The 17,274-nt window shown below is 41.3% G+C and overlaps 14 protein-coding genes across 14 annotated transcripts; 10 read left to right on the top strand and 4 right to left on the bottom strand.

Moving 5' to 3' along the window:
• Positions 1 to 11: 11 nt before the first annotated feature.
• EROM_111300 (hypothetical protein) lies at positions 12 to 803 on the top strand (the record flags this gene model as incomplete). The annotated part of the gene is made up of 1 exon (XM_009267333.1): positions 12 to 803. The coding sequence occupies one exon, from the start codon at positions 12 to 14 to the stop codon at positions 801 to 803; it is 792 nt and encodes a 263-aa protein (XP_009265608.1).
• Positions 804 to 827: 24 nt separating this feature from the next.
• Positions 828 to 1,154, bottom strand: EROM_111290 (DNA-directed RNA polymerase subunit M; the record flags this gene model as incomplete). The annotated part of the gene is made up of 1 exon (XM_009267332.1): positions 828 to 1,154. The coding sequence occupies one exon, from the start codon at positions 1,152 to 1,154 to the stop codon at positions 828 to 830; it is 327 nt and encodes a 108-aa protein (XP_009265607.1).
• Positions 1,155 to 1,248: 94 nt separating this feature from the next.
• EROM_111280 (polyadenylation factor I complex subunit Fip1) lies at positions 1,249 to 1,806 on the top strand (the record flags this gene model as incomplete). The annotated part of the gene is made up of 1 exon (XM_009267331.1): positions 1,249 to 1,806. One exon carries the CDS (start codon positions 1,249 to 1,251, stop codon positions 1,804 to 1,806), a length of 558 nt encoding a protein of 185 aa, XP_009265606.1.
• Positions 1,807 to 1,917: 111 nt separating this feature from the next.
• Positions 1,918 to 2,532, top strand: EROM_111270 (60S ribosomal protein L15; the record flags this gene model as incomplete). Its single annotated transcript, XM_009267330.1, has 1 exon — positions 1,918 to 2,532. One exon carries the CDS (start codon positions 1,918 to 1,920, stop codon positions 2,530 to 2,532), a length of 615 nt encoding a protein of 204 aa, XP_009265605.1.
• A 187-nt stretch (positions 2,533 to 2,719) lies between these two features.
• On the top strand, positions 2,720 to 7,102 carry EROM_111260 (cell division control negative transcription regulator; the record flags this gene model as incomplete). The annotated part of the gene is made up of 1 exon (XM_009267329.1): positions 2,720 to 7,102. One exon carries the CDS (start codon positions 2,720 to 2,722, stop codon positions 7,100 to 7,102), a length of 4,383 nt encoding a protein of 1,460 aa, XP_009265604.1.
• Positions 7,103 to 7,146: 44 nt separating this feature from the next.
• EROM_111250 (Pdcd5 programmed cell death 5-like protein) lies at positions 7,147 to 7,401 on the top strand (the record flags this gene model as incomplete). Its single annotated transcript, XM_009267328.1, has 1 exon — positions 7,147 to 7,401. The coding sequence occupies one exon, from the start codon at positions 7,147 to 7,149 to the stop codon at positions 7,399 to 7,401; it is 255 nt and encodes an 84-aa protein (XP_009265603.1).
• A 129-nt stretch (positions 7,402 to 7,530) lies between these two features.
• Positions 7,531 to 8,064, bottom strand: EROM_111240 (eukaryotic translation initiation factor 4E; the record flags this gene model as incomplete). The annotated part of the gene is made up of 1 exon (XM_009267327.1): positions 7,531 to 8,064. One exon carries the CDS (start codon positions 8,062 to 8,064, stop codon positions 7,531 to 7,533), a length of 534 nt encoding a protein of 177 aa, XP_009265602.1.
• A 171-nt stretch (positions 8,065 to 8,235) lies between these two features.
• On the top strand, positions 8,236 to 9,141 carry EROM_111230 (White ABC transporter-like protein; the record flags this gene model as incomplete). Its single annotated transcript, XM_009267326.1, has 1 exon — positions 8,236 to 9,141. One exon carries the CDS (start codon positions 8,236 to 8,238, stop codon positions 9,139 to 9,141), a length of 906 nt encoding a protein of 301 aa, XP_009265601.1.
• A 1,328-nt stretch (positions 9,142 to 10,469) lies between these two features.
• Positions 10,470 to 11,255, top strand: EROM_111220 (Forkhead/HNF3 transcription factor; the record flags this gene model as incomplete). The annotated part of the gene is made up of 1 exon (XM_009267325.1): positions 10,470 to 11,255. The coding sequence occupies one exon, from the start codon at positions 10,470 to 10,472 to the stop codon at positions 11,253 to 11,255; it is 786 nt and encodes a 261-aa protein (XP_009265600.1).
• A 42-nt stretch (positions 11,256 to 11,297) lies between these two features.
• On the bottom strand, positions 11,298 to 11,744 carry EROM_111210 (transport protein particle complex subunit; the record flags this gene model as incomplete). Its single annotated transcript, XM_009267324.1, has 1 exon — positions 11,298 to 11,744. The coding sequence occupies one exon, from the start codon at positions 11,742 to 11,744 to the stop codon at positions 11,298 to 11,300; it is 447 nt and encodes a 148-aa protein (XP_009265599.1).
• Positions 11,745 to 12,040: 296 nt separating this feature from the next.
• On the bottom strand, positions 12,041 to 12,817 carry EROM_111200 (NADPH adrenodoxin oxidoreductase; the record flags this gene model as incomplete). Its single annotated transcript, XM_009267323.1, has 1 exon — positions 12,041 to 12,817. The coding sequence occupies one exon, from the start codon at positions 12,815 to 12,817 to the stop codon at positions 12,041 to 12,043; it is 777 nt and encodes a 258-aa protein (XP_009265598.1).
• Positions 12,818 to 12,945: 128 nt separating this feature from the next.
• On the top strand, positions 12,946 to 14,232 carry EROM_111190 (hypothetical protein; the record flags this gene model as incomplete). Its single annotated transcript, XM_009267322.1, has 1 exon — positions 12,946 to 14,232. One exon carries the CDS (start codon positions 12,946 to 12,948, stop codon positions 14,230 to 14,232), a length of 1,287 nt encoding a protein of 428 aa, XP_009265597.1.
• An 82-nt stretch (positions 14,233 to 14,314) lies between these two features.
• Positions 14,315 to 15,277, top strand: EROM_111180 (cyclin-dependent protein kinase; the record flags this gene model as incomplete). The annotated part of the gene is made up of 1 exon (XM_009267321.1): positions 14,315 to 15,277. One exon carries the CDS (start codon positions 14,315 to 14,317, stop codon positions 15,275 to 15,277), a length of 963 nt encoding a protein of 320 aa, XP_009265596.1.
• A 67-nt stretch (positions 15,278 to 15,344) lies between these two features.
• Positions 15,345 to 17,180, top strand: EROM_111170 (vacuolar ATP synthase catalytic subunit A; the record flags this gene model as incomplete). Its single annotated transcript, XM_009267320.1, has 1 exon — positions 15,345 to 17,180. The coding sequence occupies one exon, from the start codon at positions 15,345 to 15,347 to the stop codon at positions 17,178 to 17,180; it is 1,836 nt and encodes a 611-aa protein (XP_009265595.1).
• Positions 17,181 to 17,274: the final 94 nt, after the last annotated feature.

The raw sequence follows: 17,274 nt of genomic DNA, 5'->3' as shown, positions 1-17,274 counted from the left end.
TCTGGGGATGTATGCTTTTGTTCCTCAGGGATTTCTGGATTGAGAAAACCATTTATGAGCAGATGTACGATGGCCATTGGAGAAGAAGGCAGCAAGCATCGTTTAATGCACAGGTGATAGATATTGGAAAGAAGGTGAAGGATGGGGGGTTTGAAGTATGTGTGTCTGACTCTAGACATTTTATTGATAGCATCCTAACAAAAGAATCTATTGAGGCATTTGGGAAGGAGATAGCCTGTGGGATCGAGGATATAAGAGGATGCTATATTACTGTTGACAAGTTCCATTATGTGTATCATTTTGAAAGTAAGAGGTTTTTGATGTGTATAGAAAGGTTTACATACTGTGGAGGGGAGTGTGATACATATGGGGAGCCGTCTGACATCAATGAAATGTGTTTTCTAAAATCCCTGATTGATTCTCCATTGTACATGAGGTTTAAACCAGAGGAGTTGGTGATGCATAGATCTGCCATTGAAGGGATGAATGATGGTGAAAGGTCGTATCTAATGACGATATTAGAGCAGAACAATGATCTCTGTGGAAATGAATGCCGTCTGTGCAAAGGCTACAAAGGGGATGGAGAGAAGCCTGGTGATCTCGGGCCTCGAGAAGGCAAGATTAAAAGATACAATCCGTTTAGTGATAGGCCTTTGGATGGTAATGATACAAAAGCAGATGGTGAGAAGATTTACATATTTGATGGCATATACATTGAGAAAGAAGGTCAAGGAGAATTGAGAAGCAAATGGCTAGATTTATGTTCCGACAGCTCAGAAGATGAACATAACAATTTATTGTGATTGGATTATTTTGGCAGAAATGGATCATGTCCATAGATGATGGCATCTGCAACATAAATAGTAAATATTCAATGCAACGTCGTCTTCTCCACCTCTCGACTGGAAGTACAATCCTTTATTGAATCCACAGTTCTTACAATCGATCTTTATTGAAGGGAGGGTAGGGTCCTGTGCAAGATCCTTGGCATACAGTTCTATCGATGTATGTTTTGGCCTGAAGTTTTTCGCATAGAGACGGTGTGATTTTGCTTCCTGGATGTGCTCGCAGCTCTTACATGCAAGGAAGAGGGTGCTGTCATCCTCTTTTGGATAAAGGAGATTACTACATTCTTTACAGAAGCGGTCGCCCATTGGGGCTGTGCAGAAGATATGGATAAAGAGTTTAATTGGAAGTTGAATATGGGCTAGGCCGGTGGCACAAATGAATGTTTTCGAAGCCCTTTAGATGCAGAATGATGAAGAGTTCTTTATTGGGGATCGGGACGATGAAAGCACATCTTCTGATTTGGAGTTGATTGTGGATAAAATTCCTGGGAAGGAGGAACAGAAGGAGGAGGCCGAGGGGCAGAACATTTTGGACTACGACATAGAAAGCTTTACAGACAAGCCGTGGAACAAGCCTGGGGCTGATATTACTGACTATTTCAATTACGGATTCAACGAAACAACCTGGAGAGAATACTGCAACATGCAGAGAAGGAAAAGCGAGTTTGCACGTGGAGGGGCTGAGTGGACTGATGAGAAGTATGGGGGAGTAAGAAGAGGGTTCAACGAGATCAAGAGGGAAGGAGAGGGGGATGGAAGTAGGAGTAGGAGAGGGAACAGGGCAGAAAGAGAAGGAGGAAGAAGAGGCTCAGCAGAAGGGCAGAGATGGGAAGGATGGAATGGAAGAAAAGATGGAGGAAGACGACGTGGAGACAGAGAAGAAAGAGGACAAGGAAGATATGAGGAGCGGGGGGAGGGGCGAAGGTATGGATATAGAGATGGCAGTAAAAGACAGTGATGAGTTTCTGAAGATGGTGCACCACATTTATTAAGGGTCTTTTAAAGCCGGACGATGTGAGCAAGAAAAGTATTATGTAAATGGAAATAATGAAAATTTTGCAACCCCAGGATGGGAGCTATTAACTATCTTAGGGAGATTCATAGGCGCAAGCAGTCTGACGTGATGAGATATCTGCTGAGGATTCGGGTGTGTGAATACAGGCAGAGAGGAGAATGTTTCCGTGTTGAGAAGCCAACATTCCTTGAAAGAGCACGAACTCTTGGATATAGGGCGAAGCAAGGATATGTGCTATATATTGCACGAGTGAAGAAGGGAAATATGAAGAGGAACTACCACAATGGGAACACGCGAGGAAAGTGTGTGAATGCAGGGATTAATCAAATCAAGCCATCTCTTAGGAAGCAAGCCAGCGCCGAGATGGTAGCAGGTAAGAAATGCCCTAATCTTGGGGTGTTAAACTCCTATTGGGTTGGGCAAGATGCAGCCTACAAGTACTATGAAGTGATAATGGTTGACAGACACCATCCAGCCATAAGAAATGACAGCAAGATCAATTGGATATGCAAGAACACAATGAAGCATAGGGAGTGCAGAGGTCTCACGTCTGCATCTAGGAAAAGTAGAGGGCTTGGAAAGGGAGTCAGGTTCAATAAGTCGAAGGGAGGGTCCCGACGATCATGCTGGAGAAGAAGAAACACTTTGGTTCTCCAGAAGTACCGTTGAGATTAAAACGTGACTATTTCAAAAGTTTTATGTCTTGTTTGTGCCTAGGCTTGAATGAGTCACTTTAATTTTGAATGTTTTTGCAAAGGAGGGATAAACAATCTTCCTCCTGCAGGAAATGTTATTTGGTGTGAGACGAATAAAAAGACAAATTTTACACCTTGAAAATAAAGGGATTACTTTGTGGATGGAGGAGAAAGTATACGATCATGAGATAAAGGACGTACTCGAGAAGAGTGATCCGAAAGAAGTAGACCGAAGCTTCATGGATGATGTACTACAGAAGATAAGAAAGAAGAGAGAGCTGACCCCACAAGAGGTAGCAAGAGCTATTTTATTTATGGCTGACTTTCCGGACAGGGAGTGGAACCTCTCTGCAATAGTTGGGTCTATGAAGAGTAATCTTGAAGAGATCAACTGGAGAGATGTTTACTCGTGTTTTCTTGATGTGAACTTCAGCATTTGGACTCTGGAGTCTTTGTATGTTATCATTGACTGCTGGGTTCATATTAGCGGGATCATTACTGTTCCATATGAGATATTTTTCAAGAGATGGAAGAATGAAAGGGCACAAATATATTTTTTGAGGCTGATTATAGAGAGTGATGAGAAGAGGACGCAGCTGTATTCGAATGTGTTCTTCAACAGGATTGTCAGTATTGAAGACTCAAGAAGCTATCGTTTCAAGAATGTGATGGGGTATGAGAGTAACTTCAATTGTGTGGAGCTTTTCCAATGTATTGGGATGCTTGGATCGATTCCATTGGTTGAGTTAATTGCTAAGAAATCACCTGAATGGTGTGCAGCAGGGCTTGGGTTTATTCAGCCGAAGTTTTCGAGGGTTTTTGAGGATCTTTTGACGGGCTTTGCAAGAGGGGCACCCAATAGCTTTATTTTGCATGTACTGTTTAAGAACCACTCAGAGATGATGCTCCAGAAAGCCTTAATTCTGGTTAGGGAGGGGATACCAGTATCTCGGGTTCTCGACATGTTTCTGGAGCACAAGATGCTTCCTCTTGTTTCTGAGCTGTTAGATCCACCTGAGCTTTGCTTTGATATCATTGTGTTGAGCTCTATCCGAGATCATCTGAATCTTGGGATCTGGCTATCAAATAACTTGACGACCAGAAAGGACGAGTTTGTTAGGTTGCTTGTGTTATACTTAGATTCAAAGATTTCGAAATGTAAGGAGCCAGAAAAGATGTTTCCACTGAATGTTGAGATTATGGGGACTTTCACAAAGGCTGTGGAGCAATATGTCAGAATACTAAAGCCGGAGACTGTTGGAATGTACAACGAGTTTAAGTCTAGGATTCCCCACGTACTTCGAGCCCCGAGAAGCAAAGACATAAGGATTGAAGAGGAAGCAAGTAATTTCATTTCACAGATCATCAACTCACAAAGAGGGATAGAAAGTAGTATCAATCAGATCAAAGAATTTCTAAGGGGAAATTCACTAAGCAAAGAACTAGCATCTCGAATATTTTCTGCACTACTTGAGAACTATGGGTCGTTGTATAAGCTTCCGAATTCTGACCTTATTGCATTGCTATATGGAGGTTTGATAAAAGAAAAGGTGTTCCCAAAGCCTTACCGAAGGATGGCTATTGAATATATAAAAGGATCTCTGAAATATCCTGAGAATGATAGAGAATATTCATTTGGGTTTCGATGCCTGGAAGTATTCTTGCCATCATACCCATCGATTCTGCCTGAGATTGAGGAAATAGAAAGTGTCAATAATGTTCTTGTCAAAAAGGAATTGATCCTGGTGGATTCCACTACTCATCCTATGCTGGAGCTAGAAGACATAGTAAAGCTGGTATTTAAGTATGATGGCAAGAGTGAAAATATTGGAGAGATGATTGAGTCCTTGGATTTAGAGGCCGAGGATAATGGGCATGAGCTTTCTGAGGCGATATCGAAGAACCTTGTAGAAAAGGAAGAAGTAATATTGCACATCATTCGGAATATTTTACTGGAAGATTGTAGAAGATTTGTGATGGTTGTGGAAAGCTTAGGAAAAGACTTCTACTTACAGTTTGTTCGAAAGTCTCTTGAATTTCTTAAGATATTTCTAGATTACAGAAATAGGAATGAGGAGCAGATTGCCAAGAACTTGGGGCTCATACTTGGAGGAGTTATGCTTGCCAAAAATAGAATTGTGACATCCGAGCAATTTGATTTCAAGAAGTTTGTTGTGAAGTCTGTTGAGTGCAGAAGAATCTTGTTTGGAGTGAAATTCATATCGAGCTTTTTGAGACAAGGAAAGTACGGGATTGTATTTGTTCCAAATAATCCATGGATGATGAGTATTTTGGGGTTGTTGTCTGAGATTTACAGCTGTACTCCAAAGGCTATAAGGGATGAGATTCAAGGGCTGTTCGATCATTTTTCTGTTGAGCTTATTCCCAGGCAATTCAAAAGCCTTGGGCTGAAATCTAAGAAATACTTGGCAGAATATACAATTGAAGATGGGGATCTTGTGGTCAGACATGTGATATCACTTGCATTAGACTTAAGTGTAAGGGAGATATGTGGAGCTATTGTAGAAAAGGCTTGCTCTGTTGCAATACAGACAGGAATGGTGCTTTTCAGAACGATGCCTGTCGAAAAGGGGATGGAATATGTTCTTTTCAGGAACATGGTGGTGAATCTCACGAAGTTTCTGTGTCTGGTGTCTGCGCAAGAGCCCATCAAGGCATGTATTTCTGGGAATGTGTCATACTTTATGAAGCTTTGCTCACTAGACCTTTCAACTGAAAGAGTGTTCAAGGTGGCTCTAGAAAATCAAACTGTGTGCTGTGAGCTTATCCAGAGGGCTGGGGCCTCGAAGGTCAGTGAATCTATCAGCAGATGTTACAACAATTTAGAATACCGGAATGGGGAATCAAGCGGTATAAAGCTTTCTCTTCTTGAAGACCCGGGGCACATTGAAAAGATAGTAATTAAGCCTGTCGATAGTGGAGAGTACCAAGAGATAAAGGCACACCTTGGGCAGTTAAGTAAGAAGATTCCATACTCGAAAAAGAACATTGTAGCCGACGAGTGGCGTGGACTGCTAAGTGAAGGAAAAGAGCAGGTATTCAGAAGAATACTGGAGAGTGTGGAAAACAATGAGGACAAGGATGAGGAATGCATCCGACTTTGCAGATACATCACTGGGCATCTTATCAAGAGTGGAAGTAAGGAGGACTTCTTATTTGAATGCATGGAAAAGATATTTAAGATATCATTTAAGACACAGAAGGAGGTTCTAGGATGGCTTATTTATTCGAATGATCCACGAAAGTTTAGCGTCAGTCTTGTTAGTAAGTTTATAGAGCACAATCTTATCAATGTTGTAGAATACGACCAAGCTCTTTCGAAAGTTCCACTTGGAGATGGAAATCTTGATTTTGTAATATCACTTCTGACGTCATTGATAACAACGGAGGTCCAGATATGCACTGTGTATGACTTTATATGCACCCTTGAGATGCTTGCAGGGCATAGCGACAATCCCAAGGTCTTTGACTTTTTCCAAAAAATCAGTAACTTGATGATGCATATAGAAGCAAAGGGGGTATCTGAGTATGATGAGTATGTCCGGAACTGCAGGTTCACAACAGTCCCTGAGATGTTCCTTCCGGAGTTTATGGAAAGGACAAACTATCCTGAATCACTGGACATCCGGTCGGCTTTCAAGGTATCTTGGGATCACTTTATAAGATACCATAGGATTCCTACTGCATACTGCTACTTGAAGATAGATCCTCTCCCAAATCTCATCAAAGACAGGCTCTACGAGTCTATTAAGGACAGTCTTTTTGTGTTTCTGGAAGCATATAGAAAGAGAAACTATCTCTTCTTCAAACTCTATGCAAGGTTCATTATGAAGATATTGGACGTGATTGAAGATACGCCTACCAACAGGTCCCTGGTCTATTCTGTATTAGAGGTTCTATCGCCATCACGGGTTCCTGGATTCACATCCTGCTTCTTAGAGATCTTAGGACACAAGTTTGTTTCAAAATACTTTGATTCTGAGGAAGGTATTGTTCTTGCAACAGAGACTTTGAGGTGTGGATTCTACAACCCAAAGTTCATGTATCCCATCACACAAGTTATGCAGGCTCTCAAGAGAAGTCCTGCATATGTCAGGATGTACTCTTCGTATCTGGCCTATTGCTGCCCTCAGGAATATCCTCACATAAAGAACTTCATTAACCAGTCCAGGGACCGAATTGTACCTGTAGAAGGTCAGAATTCATTTTTCAGACTTCGGACAGCTCTCCAGAACAGGACGTCTGTGAAGGTAACTGATCTTGGAATAGGAAAGAATCTCTGGGTGTATCTAATAGATAACCTCAATGAGGCAGATTCCATTTCATCTACAGTGATCGAGAGCATTAAGTTCATGATAGAAAGGAAGATGCATCTCGAGGAGATCTTGACAATGCTCTGGATTAGAATGAAAGCAGGTGGTGCACCTAAAGCACTTGCAGCTTGTTATGATGAGATTTCCTCTTTTGATTTTTGCCGTGTATTTCTGAAGTCTCTTGAGAATCATAGTTATAATAAACTGTAGATCTAGACATAGTGTCAGTCTTAATAAGGTCCTCCCTAGGACCCATGGATCAGTCCGACGAGCTCATACGTAAGATATTGGACGAAAAATCATTAGAAGCACTCGGGACTCTGAAGCACATAAATAAAGAGAAGGGAGAAGCATTGCAGAATGCACTCGTGCAGCATTTCTATGTCACAAGAAAACTTATATCCTACAACGAGTACATTGAAATTGCAAGGAAGACTGAGGAGAAAAACTCGAAGCCTTGTGTTAACTTTAAGAGAAGAGGAAACTTTTTCGAGCTGGACGATATATAACAATAAATAATATCCTTCGTGAGGCATATCTTATCTTCTAGAAAGAGCCAATCCAACAGATGCTTGGAAGATATTCTTTATTTGTACTAATGGAAACATATCTTCAATCCTCTAAGGAATGTATTCTCCCTACACCTCAAGGGATTTGTGGTATGCCAGTATCTTCGAATGGTTCTTATAGTGAAATGTGATAACAAAGTCTATCTGCAATGCAGCCTTCAGCTCGCTGATTATTTCTCCACAATCTGTTGTTGGCGGAAGCCCCCTTGACCATATGCTAAGCTTGAATCTGTTGTCCTTGTGTATTCCCACTATCCCCGTGGGCTCAAAAGTCTTGAAGTATCCAGAGCATAAGCTTATGAGAAGCCTTTCAAAGTATCTCTGGCACACTTCTTTTTTAAGCATAAGGCTCCAATCACATCCATTCATGTTATTCTTGTCTTCCCACACAGGGCTGATGCCCTCCTTAAATACATTTATGTAAAATTGCTTGTCTATCTTATCAAACTCCTTCAAATGATGCAGGAGATAGGCCAAATGCTCCTGGGACTCCAGAGTACATATACTTTTCAAGTCCTTCTCATAAGTATCTTTGGAGACTCCATTCTCAGAGCCCTCAAGAACCTTTAGGGTAACATGGAACCTCGAAGGGAGCTTATTCATGGGGTCTCTGCACCATGAAATTTTAATCTATGGAAATATGTAATGCTTATGCAAAAGTTTCGTTGAAGGATAGAGTTAAGTTAGAACGACAGAAATAATCTGGTTTTAATCTCCCGTATAAGGAATATTTTTTGGAAAAGCTTATATCTTACTTTCGGCATCCCCTCAGTAATGCCTGAGCACAATCTTGATCTCAAGCGAGTTGTACTTGAAGTTCCTAACCAGAACTTATCATCTAGTGAAAAGTATGCCAGTCTTATTAAGGACTTAGATGCCAACTTTGAATCTGGAAAGCTATATGCATTCATGGGGACAAGTGGAAGTAGTAAAACAACAACGATGGAAGCCATTGCAGGAGTGATTCCATTTGGATCTCTAACTAGTGGAGAAATACTAATGGATAACAACGAAAGAAGTGATGATACGTGGGAAAAGATGTCCACATATGAAAGACAGAAAGGATACACCATTGACGAGCTGACTGTTGATGAGTTTGTTTACTACTCTACCGTCTTCTCTTTACCCAACGAAAGTAAGAAAAATATCGAGGAAGCCATGGATGAAGTATTGGGTAACCTTCTCGGATTAGGGCATGTCCGAAGTAACCGAATGGAGAAGCTTTCTGGAGGAGAAAGAAAGAGGGTGGGAATTGCAATTTCTTTTATGAAGATGCTTTTACTTGAAGGAAAGCTGAAGGTTGTACTTCTTGATGAGCCAACTAGTGAGCTTGACTCTGGACTGGCAGTAAAGGTGGTAAGGTTCGCCAGGGACTATGCTAGAAGAAATGGCAGTATAGTGATTTTAACCGTCCATCAGCCAGGGCCTGAGCTTTATAGTACCTTTGATGATCTGCTGTTCATGCACAAGGGGTTGAGGATATATGCAGGCCCTTCTAATGACTTCATGAAGTACTTGAACTCCAAAGGGATCTACAATACAGGTGGTCCAGGCACAGACACGGAATTTATATTTAGCTTATTTACAAGTGGGACTAAAGAAGCAGAGCAATACAAAGACCAAATCAAGCAAATTGAGATGGAAGCAAAAAACAAAAAAGAGGTAAAAGGGGAAGTTTAAGGATTCTGATGACACGGGCCTAGACTTTGTTCCCAACTTCTCAGTGGCATTTTCCTTGTTTAAAAGACAGCTTATTATAGACTGCTTTAGGTCATGGAATTTCTTGCAGGCCATAGCAACCTGTCTAGGTTTTCTGGCAGTTTTATTATTGTATAATAGCTTGCTTAATAATAATGATTTTAGGGTCGGACTTCTATGTGCATTTCCTATCATTCCGTTACTTTCCATTGAAAATGGAATATTGGATATGGGACGTAAATATACTAAAGAGGAGGTTGACAGAGGATTATACAATACTGCAACACTATGGCTTTCTTCACTTATGGTAGAAATATTTTTGTCTATTATTAGGGTGATAATCTTATTTGGGGGATTTTATATCCTTAAACATTTCTTAGGAGAAAGGGAATCACCTCTACTTTCTCTACTTCCAGACGAATTAGCCAATAGTGTTAAAGAAATGCGGGGGTTTTTTTCCTTATATTTATTTATCTGTGGAGTGTTGTTGTCTATTTCAGGTGGTATCATTAGTGGAATATCCAAATTCATCGTTGATCCCCATACCACTCTAGGTAAGATAGTAGTATTTGTTTTTGGACTTTTTAAAGTAATGATGGTTATTTTCAGTTACTTTCCTCCTCAAGTTTTTACCAAAAACCCTTCTAATTTTTTTAATTGGTTGGGGTCTTCTACTTTTTCACATCCTTCATTCTTCGTTAAGATGCTTTCCCCAGGATGCATTATAACCCCAACCGTCTTAAAATACCTAAATGGCAAACATTCCAAAGTTGATTGTTTCCTGACTATTGGGATAGTTATAATCTCATATATTTTGCTCAGTTTTATAGCTATCATCTTAATCGATAGAACCTTTGCCCCTCCAAGGCGTTTAGAGCTGTCTGAAAGCAAGGATGCATCGTTGAAGAAGTCACTTACTCGAGGTCCCTGGATCAAACGTTTCCTAATAACTTTGGTAATAACCTTGGCTGCAATTCTAATTATCTCATTACTGGCTTTTATCCTTTATAAGTTCACTAATCCCACTAGTAGTGTAGAAAACCATAGTTCATAATTAGGGAAAAAACTGATGTCTTATGGAGTTTATGACTTCACTTCCATATTTAACATGGAAAGGGTAACTCGCGAAGTTACTGATTAAATTTGGATTTAATTAAACAATTGTTCTCAGCTTAATCAACTCGATTGATATTAATGAATACCTTGAAAATTTATCAAAATAGATAGATGGTGTTCCAAATATGGAGTATTGCATGCCAATTTTAATAAGTACAAAATAGCTTATATATTTACTAGATTGATCCTAATCTATGAGTTGCAACATGACTTCTGTGGAGCTTTTTGACATTGAACCTTCCGAAGAGAGCATAGATCAGGACATGAGAGGCTTATATAAGTCGATAGAAGAAGATCCGATGGCATCAGATGTTTTATGTGAGTTCTCTGGGGTTGGATTTGATGGGGATGGAGCGATTCACAGGTTCTATACAAAATGGATCTCAAGTGGTATGAGGCCTACAAGTCCGGACACATGTATTGATCCCCGACGTCTTTACGATAATTGTTTTGAGATGAAAGAAAAGAATGGGAAAATGAGGATTTATGAAGAGAAAGAATATGCATGCCGTGATACTTCAAAATCAAAGCCTTCTCTTTCGTATGCTCAAATAATAACAAGAGCCATAAGGACGAGCAAGGTGGGGAAGCTTACTCTTAGCGAGATATATAAGTGGATTGAAGATTCGTTTGAGTACTACAGATATGCAAACCCCGTCTGGAAGAACTCTATAAGACACAACTTGTCTCTGAACAAATGCTTTAAGAAGGTTCCTCGGGATCCCGGGACACGAGGAAAGGGAGGAAGATGGATGCTTGACTATGATTTCTTGTCAAAAGAAGACTTCAAGAGACGAAGGGGAGCCAAGCATTATGATTCTGGTGTGATGGAAAGATCTGAGTCTTCTGGTGATTGCTCACACGATGAAAGGGAGGATGGATTTCGTGATGTCGAGATGTCTTCGAAGGGCCTGATCGGTCAGATGAAGAAGTTTATGGCTTCTGAGATCAATCCAAGTAAGAATGTAAATAAAATATAAAGCATGTTTAGATTTATTCTAGAGTATGATGCTAAAGATTGCTTAAAGTTGTGGATCCAATATTTTTATCTGGAAAATGATTCTATTTGGAAAACTCTCCGAAGGCTTTGGATATGCTACAACTTCAGAGTTGTATCCAGAAGCCATCAGGGCTGCTTGTATCATTCCGCATACAATCGAGTCTGCAGAAAAACCATCCCATTCATTTGGAACAGACATGAACTTCGAGAAGATTCCATCGGTGTCTGTAAGGAGGTAAGTCTTATCAATATCCTTGGCTTTTTCAATCCTCTTGTCACTGTCACTGGCCAAGGAAAGAAAATCAAAGGTGATTCTGTAAAGGAGTGTTGGTATGTGGACTTCTCTCTCAAAGTTGCATATTTCAAGGAGCTTTACTCCAACCTCGTAGCCTATTGCCTTGAGGTCTGCTTCCACTTCTTTCCTCTGTTCCATAAGATATTCAACCATTCCGCAGACTAGATAAGACATGATCGAGACAGGAACTTCTCTTTTCATGGTAGTTTTTCAAGGTATCTATATTTTCTTCATTTCAATTATTTTGTTTACTGCATCTTGAGCATCTTCCTTGACCCTTTCAACGTTGCCTCTTGGGTGCTTGGCCCACCCAACATAATATACAGGCTTTGTGAGACCTATGTCTTTTACCTTCATCTCATTGAATCCTACACTGGATATAACACTATCGAAGTATTCTTCTATAGGAATTCCGTTCTGCTCCATTTTCACTTTATACTGGGTCCCAAGCCTTTCTTATGGATTTAACATCAGTAATTGAACATTAGCCTAAGCTTCCTAACACCTTCTTTGATACCTCCAAGCAACCCTAGTCTTCTACTCCACCATCCCTTGTGTTTATCCTTTGTTTCATCTTCTCCCCCTTGGTTGTATACTTTCTTGAGATTCTCTGATCGGGATCTCTCCTCTTGAGACATATCTTTTCCCTCAGACCACCAAAACCCAAGTCCTGGGATTTCAAGTACTTTTCTAAGCCCGGTGTTTGTGAATGCACTACTGTAGGCATCTCTTCTGGATGTAATGGTTACGTCTTCTACCTTCTTTACTCTTTCTAAAGTATTCTTTGGAAACTTGAATTGGGCCCCACTCCACCCAAAAAGAAACCTTACGATATCCATGGACACATCTCCCATACCAATGATCAGAACCTTATTTCCTATACTATATCCCGGTTGTTCTCCACCCCATGATCTTGCTATATCAAGACCGTTGATACAATACTCTCTCCCAGGGATGCTTAGTCTTCTTGACCCAGGTGACCCAGTAGCAATAACAAAGGCATCGAACTCCTTCTCCATTCCCCTTAGTCTCTCAATATCGACCTCAGAATTCAGCTTCAAAGAAAAGTTCTTGCATTTAAATAGCTTGGAAAATGGTGACATCCTTGATGGAGGAAGTAATGAATATCTGTACAATCCTCCTACCTCGGGCTCCTTCTCATGCAGAGTGACATCGATGTTTCTTGGCACCAAAGAAGCGGCTGTGTACAATCCTGCAGGTCCTCCTCCAATTATACATACCTTCATGGGGAGAACTTGTTTCTGCCCTTTCGGCAATCCTGAAACAAATCCTAGGCTTGTTCACAGAAGGACGGAGATGTGAAACAACGTCTCAGAGTCAGATATAAAGCAAGCTGTATTATTTATGTTATCTTATGAAGAATCAAAGAACAGTTTTTGTGCTTGGGTGCATCACTACCGGGATAGTCATGGTTCTATTCGGAATAGACTTCATGATGCCAAAGAGAAGCTCGGTTAGGTCTGTAAGCCTTGTCGAAAGAGGAAGGATGTCTCTATTTGGGAAAAAGACCTCCACACTGGGGAAGTTTGCCGAAAGGAAAGACAATGATAGGATTGACGTCTTAAGAGAGAAGATAGATCTAATCAACAAGAAGCTGGACAGAGTGATTAAGATTGTTGAGGAGCTTAAGTCCTCGAACAAACCCAGTTCTGCAACAATAGGCAAGGAAGCAAATGGAAGTACATATCGTGAATCCAGGTATTCGAATCTTCATCCTGAGAGATCTTCACTAAGCTCCATGTCTTTGATTAATCAGCCCTATTATCTAGGGGAGAGGGGTCAAAGCATGAATATTGACACTGCGGAGTCGTCTAGAAAAACCCGCCCATTCGGTATAGGCTTGGATGCCTTCCATCCTAAATATTCTGATAGCTTTGCTTTACATGTATCCAGTAGTGGGAGCCACAGTATTCCTACCATCGATAAGACCGGTGCATCCAAAGAAACTGAAAGGAAGTTAGAGCCTGAGGCTACTCTTTCCAAGAGTGGAGAGGTGGTATCTTCCGGGCTTCCAGAAGGTATCGCCATTGGAGGCACCATATCAGGAGGAGAGCGTATTGAAAAGCTGATTGGAGAATTCCTTAGTGAGGGGTTTGCCAATGCTATCAAGCCATCCCCTGTGAAGCCAGAAGAGGATATCAAAGAATCACAAGATAAATCCCGGATCTCAAAAGAAAGCAAAAGACCAAAGAACGATAGCAATGGACAAGTTGGCCTTGGAGGTAGCGGAAGACCTGTATCCCAGAAGCCTCTACTCACTAATGAAAAAGGAAGTGCATACACCAAGAAGAATACACAGGAGAACAAAGAGGTCCCAACCTCTTCCCTTGACAAAAAGGATGGAGAGGTTATAACCAAGGAGACCACATCAGTGCCAGTAGGCAGTGGACTTCAAAAGCCATCTGGTTTGGAAACAAAGCCTCTTCCAAGCAGTGGGACTAAAGGTATGAGTGAAATTGGAAGGTCTACTAGCCACAGTAACATTCGTTACGCAGATGGAAGCAGAAGTTCTGTTCTATATCAGCCGGAGAATGAGATAAGCTACGAAGATGCCTCGAGTAGTGGAACAGAGGAAGAAGGTATTATGCCAGGTCTGAGAAGCGGGATCCCGACACCTAGAATTTCGGTGATAAAGCTGTGAGGACGGCCAAAGAAGAATAACATTAAATTACTTGGTCGTTTTTGTTCTACTAAAATGATGGGAAGGAGATAGAGCCCAAGAAATGCTACTCAGAGGAGGACATAAATGCAGTAACATAGAAGGCTATGAGAAGCTCTGTAGGATATCCTCTGGGAGTTTTGGCAATGTATACAAAGTTAGACGTACTGCAGACAGCAAGGTGTTTGCTCTTAAGAGGATGAACCCGTCGATGTGCTATGACACCAATGGATTTTCGATTCTGTACATAAGAGAAGTGATGATTTTGAAGCACGCAAGAAACAAAAATGTGATGAAGATTGAGGAAGTGGTGGAAGGAAACGAGATCAATGATTTCTTCATTGTGATGGAATGCTGTGACATAGACTTAAAGTCTGTCATCCATAGAGTAAGGGAAATGGATGTGAGGCTGATTAGGTTCTTTAGGTGGCAGATTCTTCAGGGACTTAAATTTCTACATGGAATTGGGGTGATACATAGAGATCTGAAGCCATCAAACATCCTCCTTATGAGAAATGGAGATGTAAAAATAGCAGACTTTGGGTTGGCCAGGGTTATGGAAAGCACGATGACTAATCTTGTTGTTACCTTATGGTATAGGGCCATTGAGGTATTACTTGGGTCGGAGAGCTATAATGAGTCGATTGACATGTGGTCTGTTGGATGCATTGTTGGGGAGATGCTGAAAGGAGAACCGATTCTGCCTGGAGAGGGGGAGATAGATCAGCTAGGCAGGATATTCAAGCTCTTGGGATATCCTGAAGATTCCGACTTTGACGGATTTGACCTTCCCCACTTCAAGAATATTAAGAAACCTAAAAGCTTTTCGACAAGCTTTGAGAAAGAGTTTGGAAGTTATGACTCTGAAGTTGTCGCCTTTACAAGGAACCTGCTGTCCTTTGATCCCCGAAGGAGATACTCAGCATCTCAGGCACTTTCTAGTAGATTTATGACTGATGGGCAAGAATGCCCGAGAGAGCTTATTGAAGAGGTGATGGGGATGTGCATTGAAAGGTTTAGTGTGTGAGTGGCCTCAGTGTTGTATGGCAGAGTGAGGAAATCGAAACAATTATGGAAATAAAAAGTTAAGGTAGATGAGGGTGATTATGAATGTTGTGCAGCAAACATTTGCAAAATTGAGTATAGAAGAGCCCAGGAAAGGAGTAGAAGGAAAGGTTTACTCTGTCAGTGGGCCTGTGGTTGTTGGATGTGATATGATTGGATGTGCAATGTATGAGCTTGTGAAGGTTGGAAGCGAAGGATTGGCAGGAGAAATCATCAAGATTGATAAGGACCGAGCCACGATCCAGGTATATGAAGACACTAACGGGTTGTGTGTCGGAGATGTGATAGTGAGGACAGGAAGGCCATTGTGTGCAGAGCTTGGGCCTGGGCTTTTTGAAAGTATCTATGATGGAATCCAAAGACCTCTGAAAGAGATCCGGGAAGGCACTGGAGGGATTTTCATTCCAAAAGGGGTGAACATTCCTGCATTGAATAGAGAAAGGGAATATGAGTTTGTACCTAAAGTCAGGATTGGGGATTATGTTGTCGGAGGAGATATCTTTGGAAGTGTTTATGAAAATAGTCTTATTGAAACAAAGATCCTTGTTCCTCCAAAGGAAAGTGGAAAGGTTGTTTTCATAGCACGTCAGGGAAACTATACTCTCAAGGATGTTGTGATGGAGCTTGAGACTAGCAAGGGAAAGATGGAGATGTTTATGTACCACACATGGCCTGTGAGGGTTCCTCGGCCTATTGAAGAGAAGAAGAATGCTACCCATCCGTTGTTTACTGGGCAAAGGATTCTTGACTCTCTATTTCCCTGTGTGCAGGGGGGAACCACTGCCATTCCAGGGGCATTTGGATGTGGGAAGACGGTTATTTCTCAATCATTATCGAAGTATTCAAACTCTGATGCAATTGTGTATGTTGGGTGTGGAGAGCGAGGAAATGAAATGAGTGAAGTTCTGATGGAGTTTCCAAAGCTGACTGTTGGAGGAAAGGATGATAGCATCATGAAGAGGACTGTATTGGTTGCAAACACATCCAACATGCCTGTTGCAGCAAGGGAAGCATCTATATACACGGGGATAACGATTTCTGAATATCTTCGAGATCAAGGGATGAATGTCTCGATGATGGCAGACTCGACATCCAGATGGGCTGAAGCGTTGAGGGAGATAAGTGGAAGGCTTGCAGAGATGCCTGCAGACAGCGGATACCCTGCATACCTTGGGGCAAAGCTTGCATTTTTCTATGAAAGGGCAGGGTCTGTTGTATGTCTAGGATCTCCAAAGAGAACAGGGTCTGTAACTATAGTTGGAGCAGTCTCTCCCCCAGGTGGAGACTTTTCTGACCCTGTGACATCATCTACGCTTGGGATTGTACAAGTGTTCTGGGGACTTGACAAGAAGCTTGCCCAAAGAAAACATTTCCCATCTATAAACTGGAACCTAAGTTACTCAAAGTACTTCACAAATCTGGAACCGTACTATGAAGGAGAGGATCCAGACTTTACTGTGAACAGAACAAAATGCAGGGAGATTCTCCAGTTGGATGATGATCTTTCGGAGATTGTCCAGCTAGTAGGAAAGAATGCACTTTCTGAAACTGAGAAGCTTATTCTAGATATATCCAAGCTTATCAAAGAGGATTTTTTGCAACAGAATGGATATTCGAAGTATGACAACTACTGTCCGTTTACAAAGACCAGGATGATGCTTCGGAACATCATTCTGTACTTTGATAACTGCAAGAATGCCATAACGAACTACAAGCTTAGCTGGTCTACTGTCAGGAAGGAGACTGAGGATGTGTTCTATGGCCTGATGAAGATGAAGTTTGTGATGTCTAACGGGGAGATGGAATCCAAGCTGAACAGACTGAAGAAGGAGATAGACGAGGTGTTTTTGAAGTTACTGGGATGAAATAAATTACTTCGTGGTAAGGTTGTAGTTGAAAAGAAATTTTTGTTTGAGATGTTGCCCTGATGGAGGTCCGAGATGTTGAGACTGTGAGTAG

This window comes from Encephalitozoon romaleae, chromosome XI (assembly GCF_000280035.1).
Source record: "Encephalitozoon romaleae SJ-2008 chromosome XI, complete sequence".
Taxonomy (NCBI): Eukaryota; Fungi; Microsporidia; family Unikaryonidae; genus Encephalitozoon; species Encephalitozoon romaleae.
The sequence above is the reverse complement of the archived record's forward strand: the minus strand, read 5'-3'. Positions and strand labels throughout refer to the sequence as shown.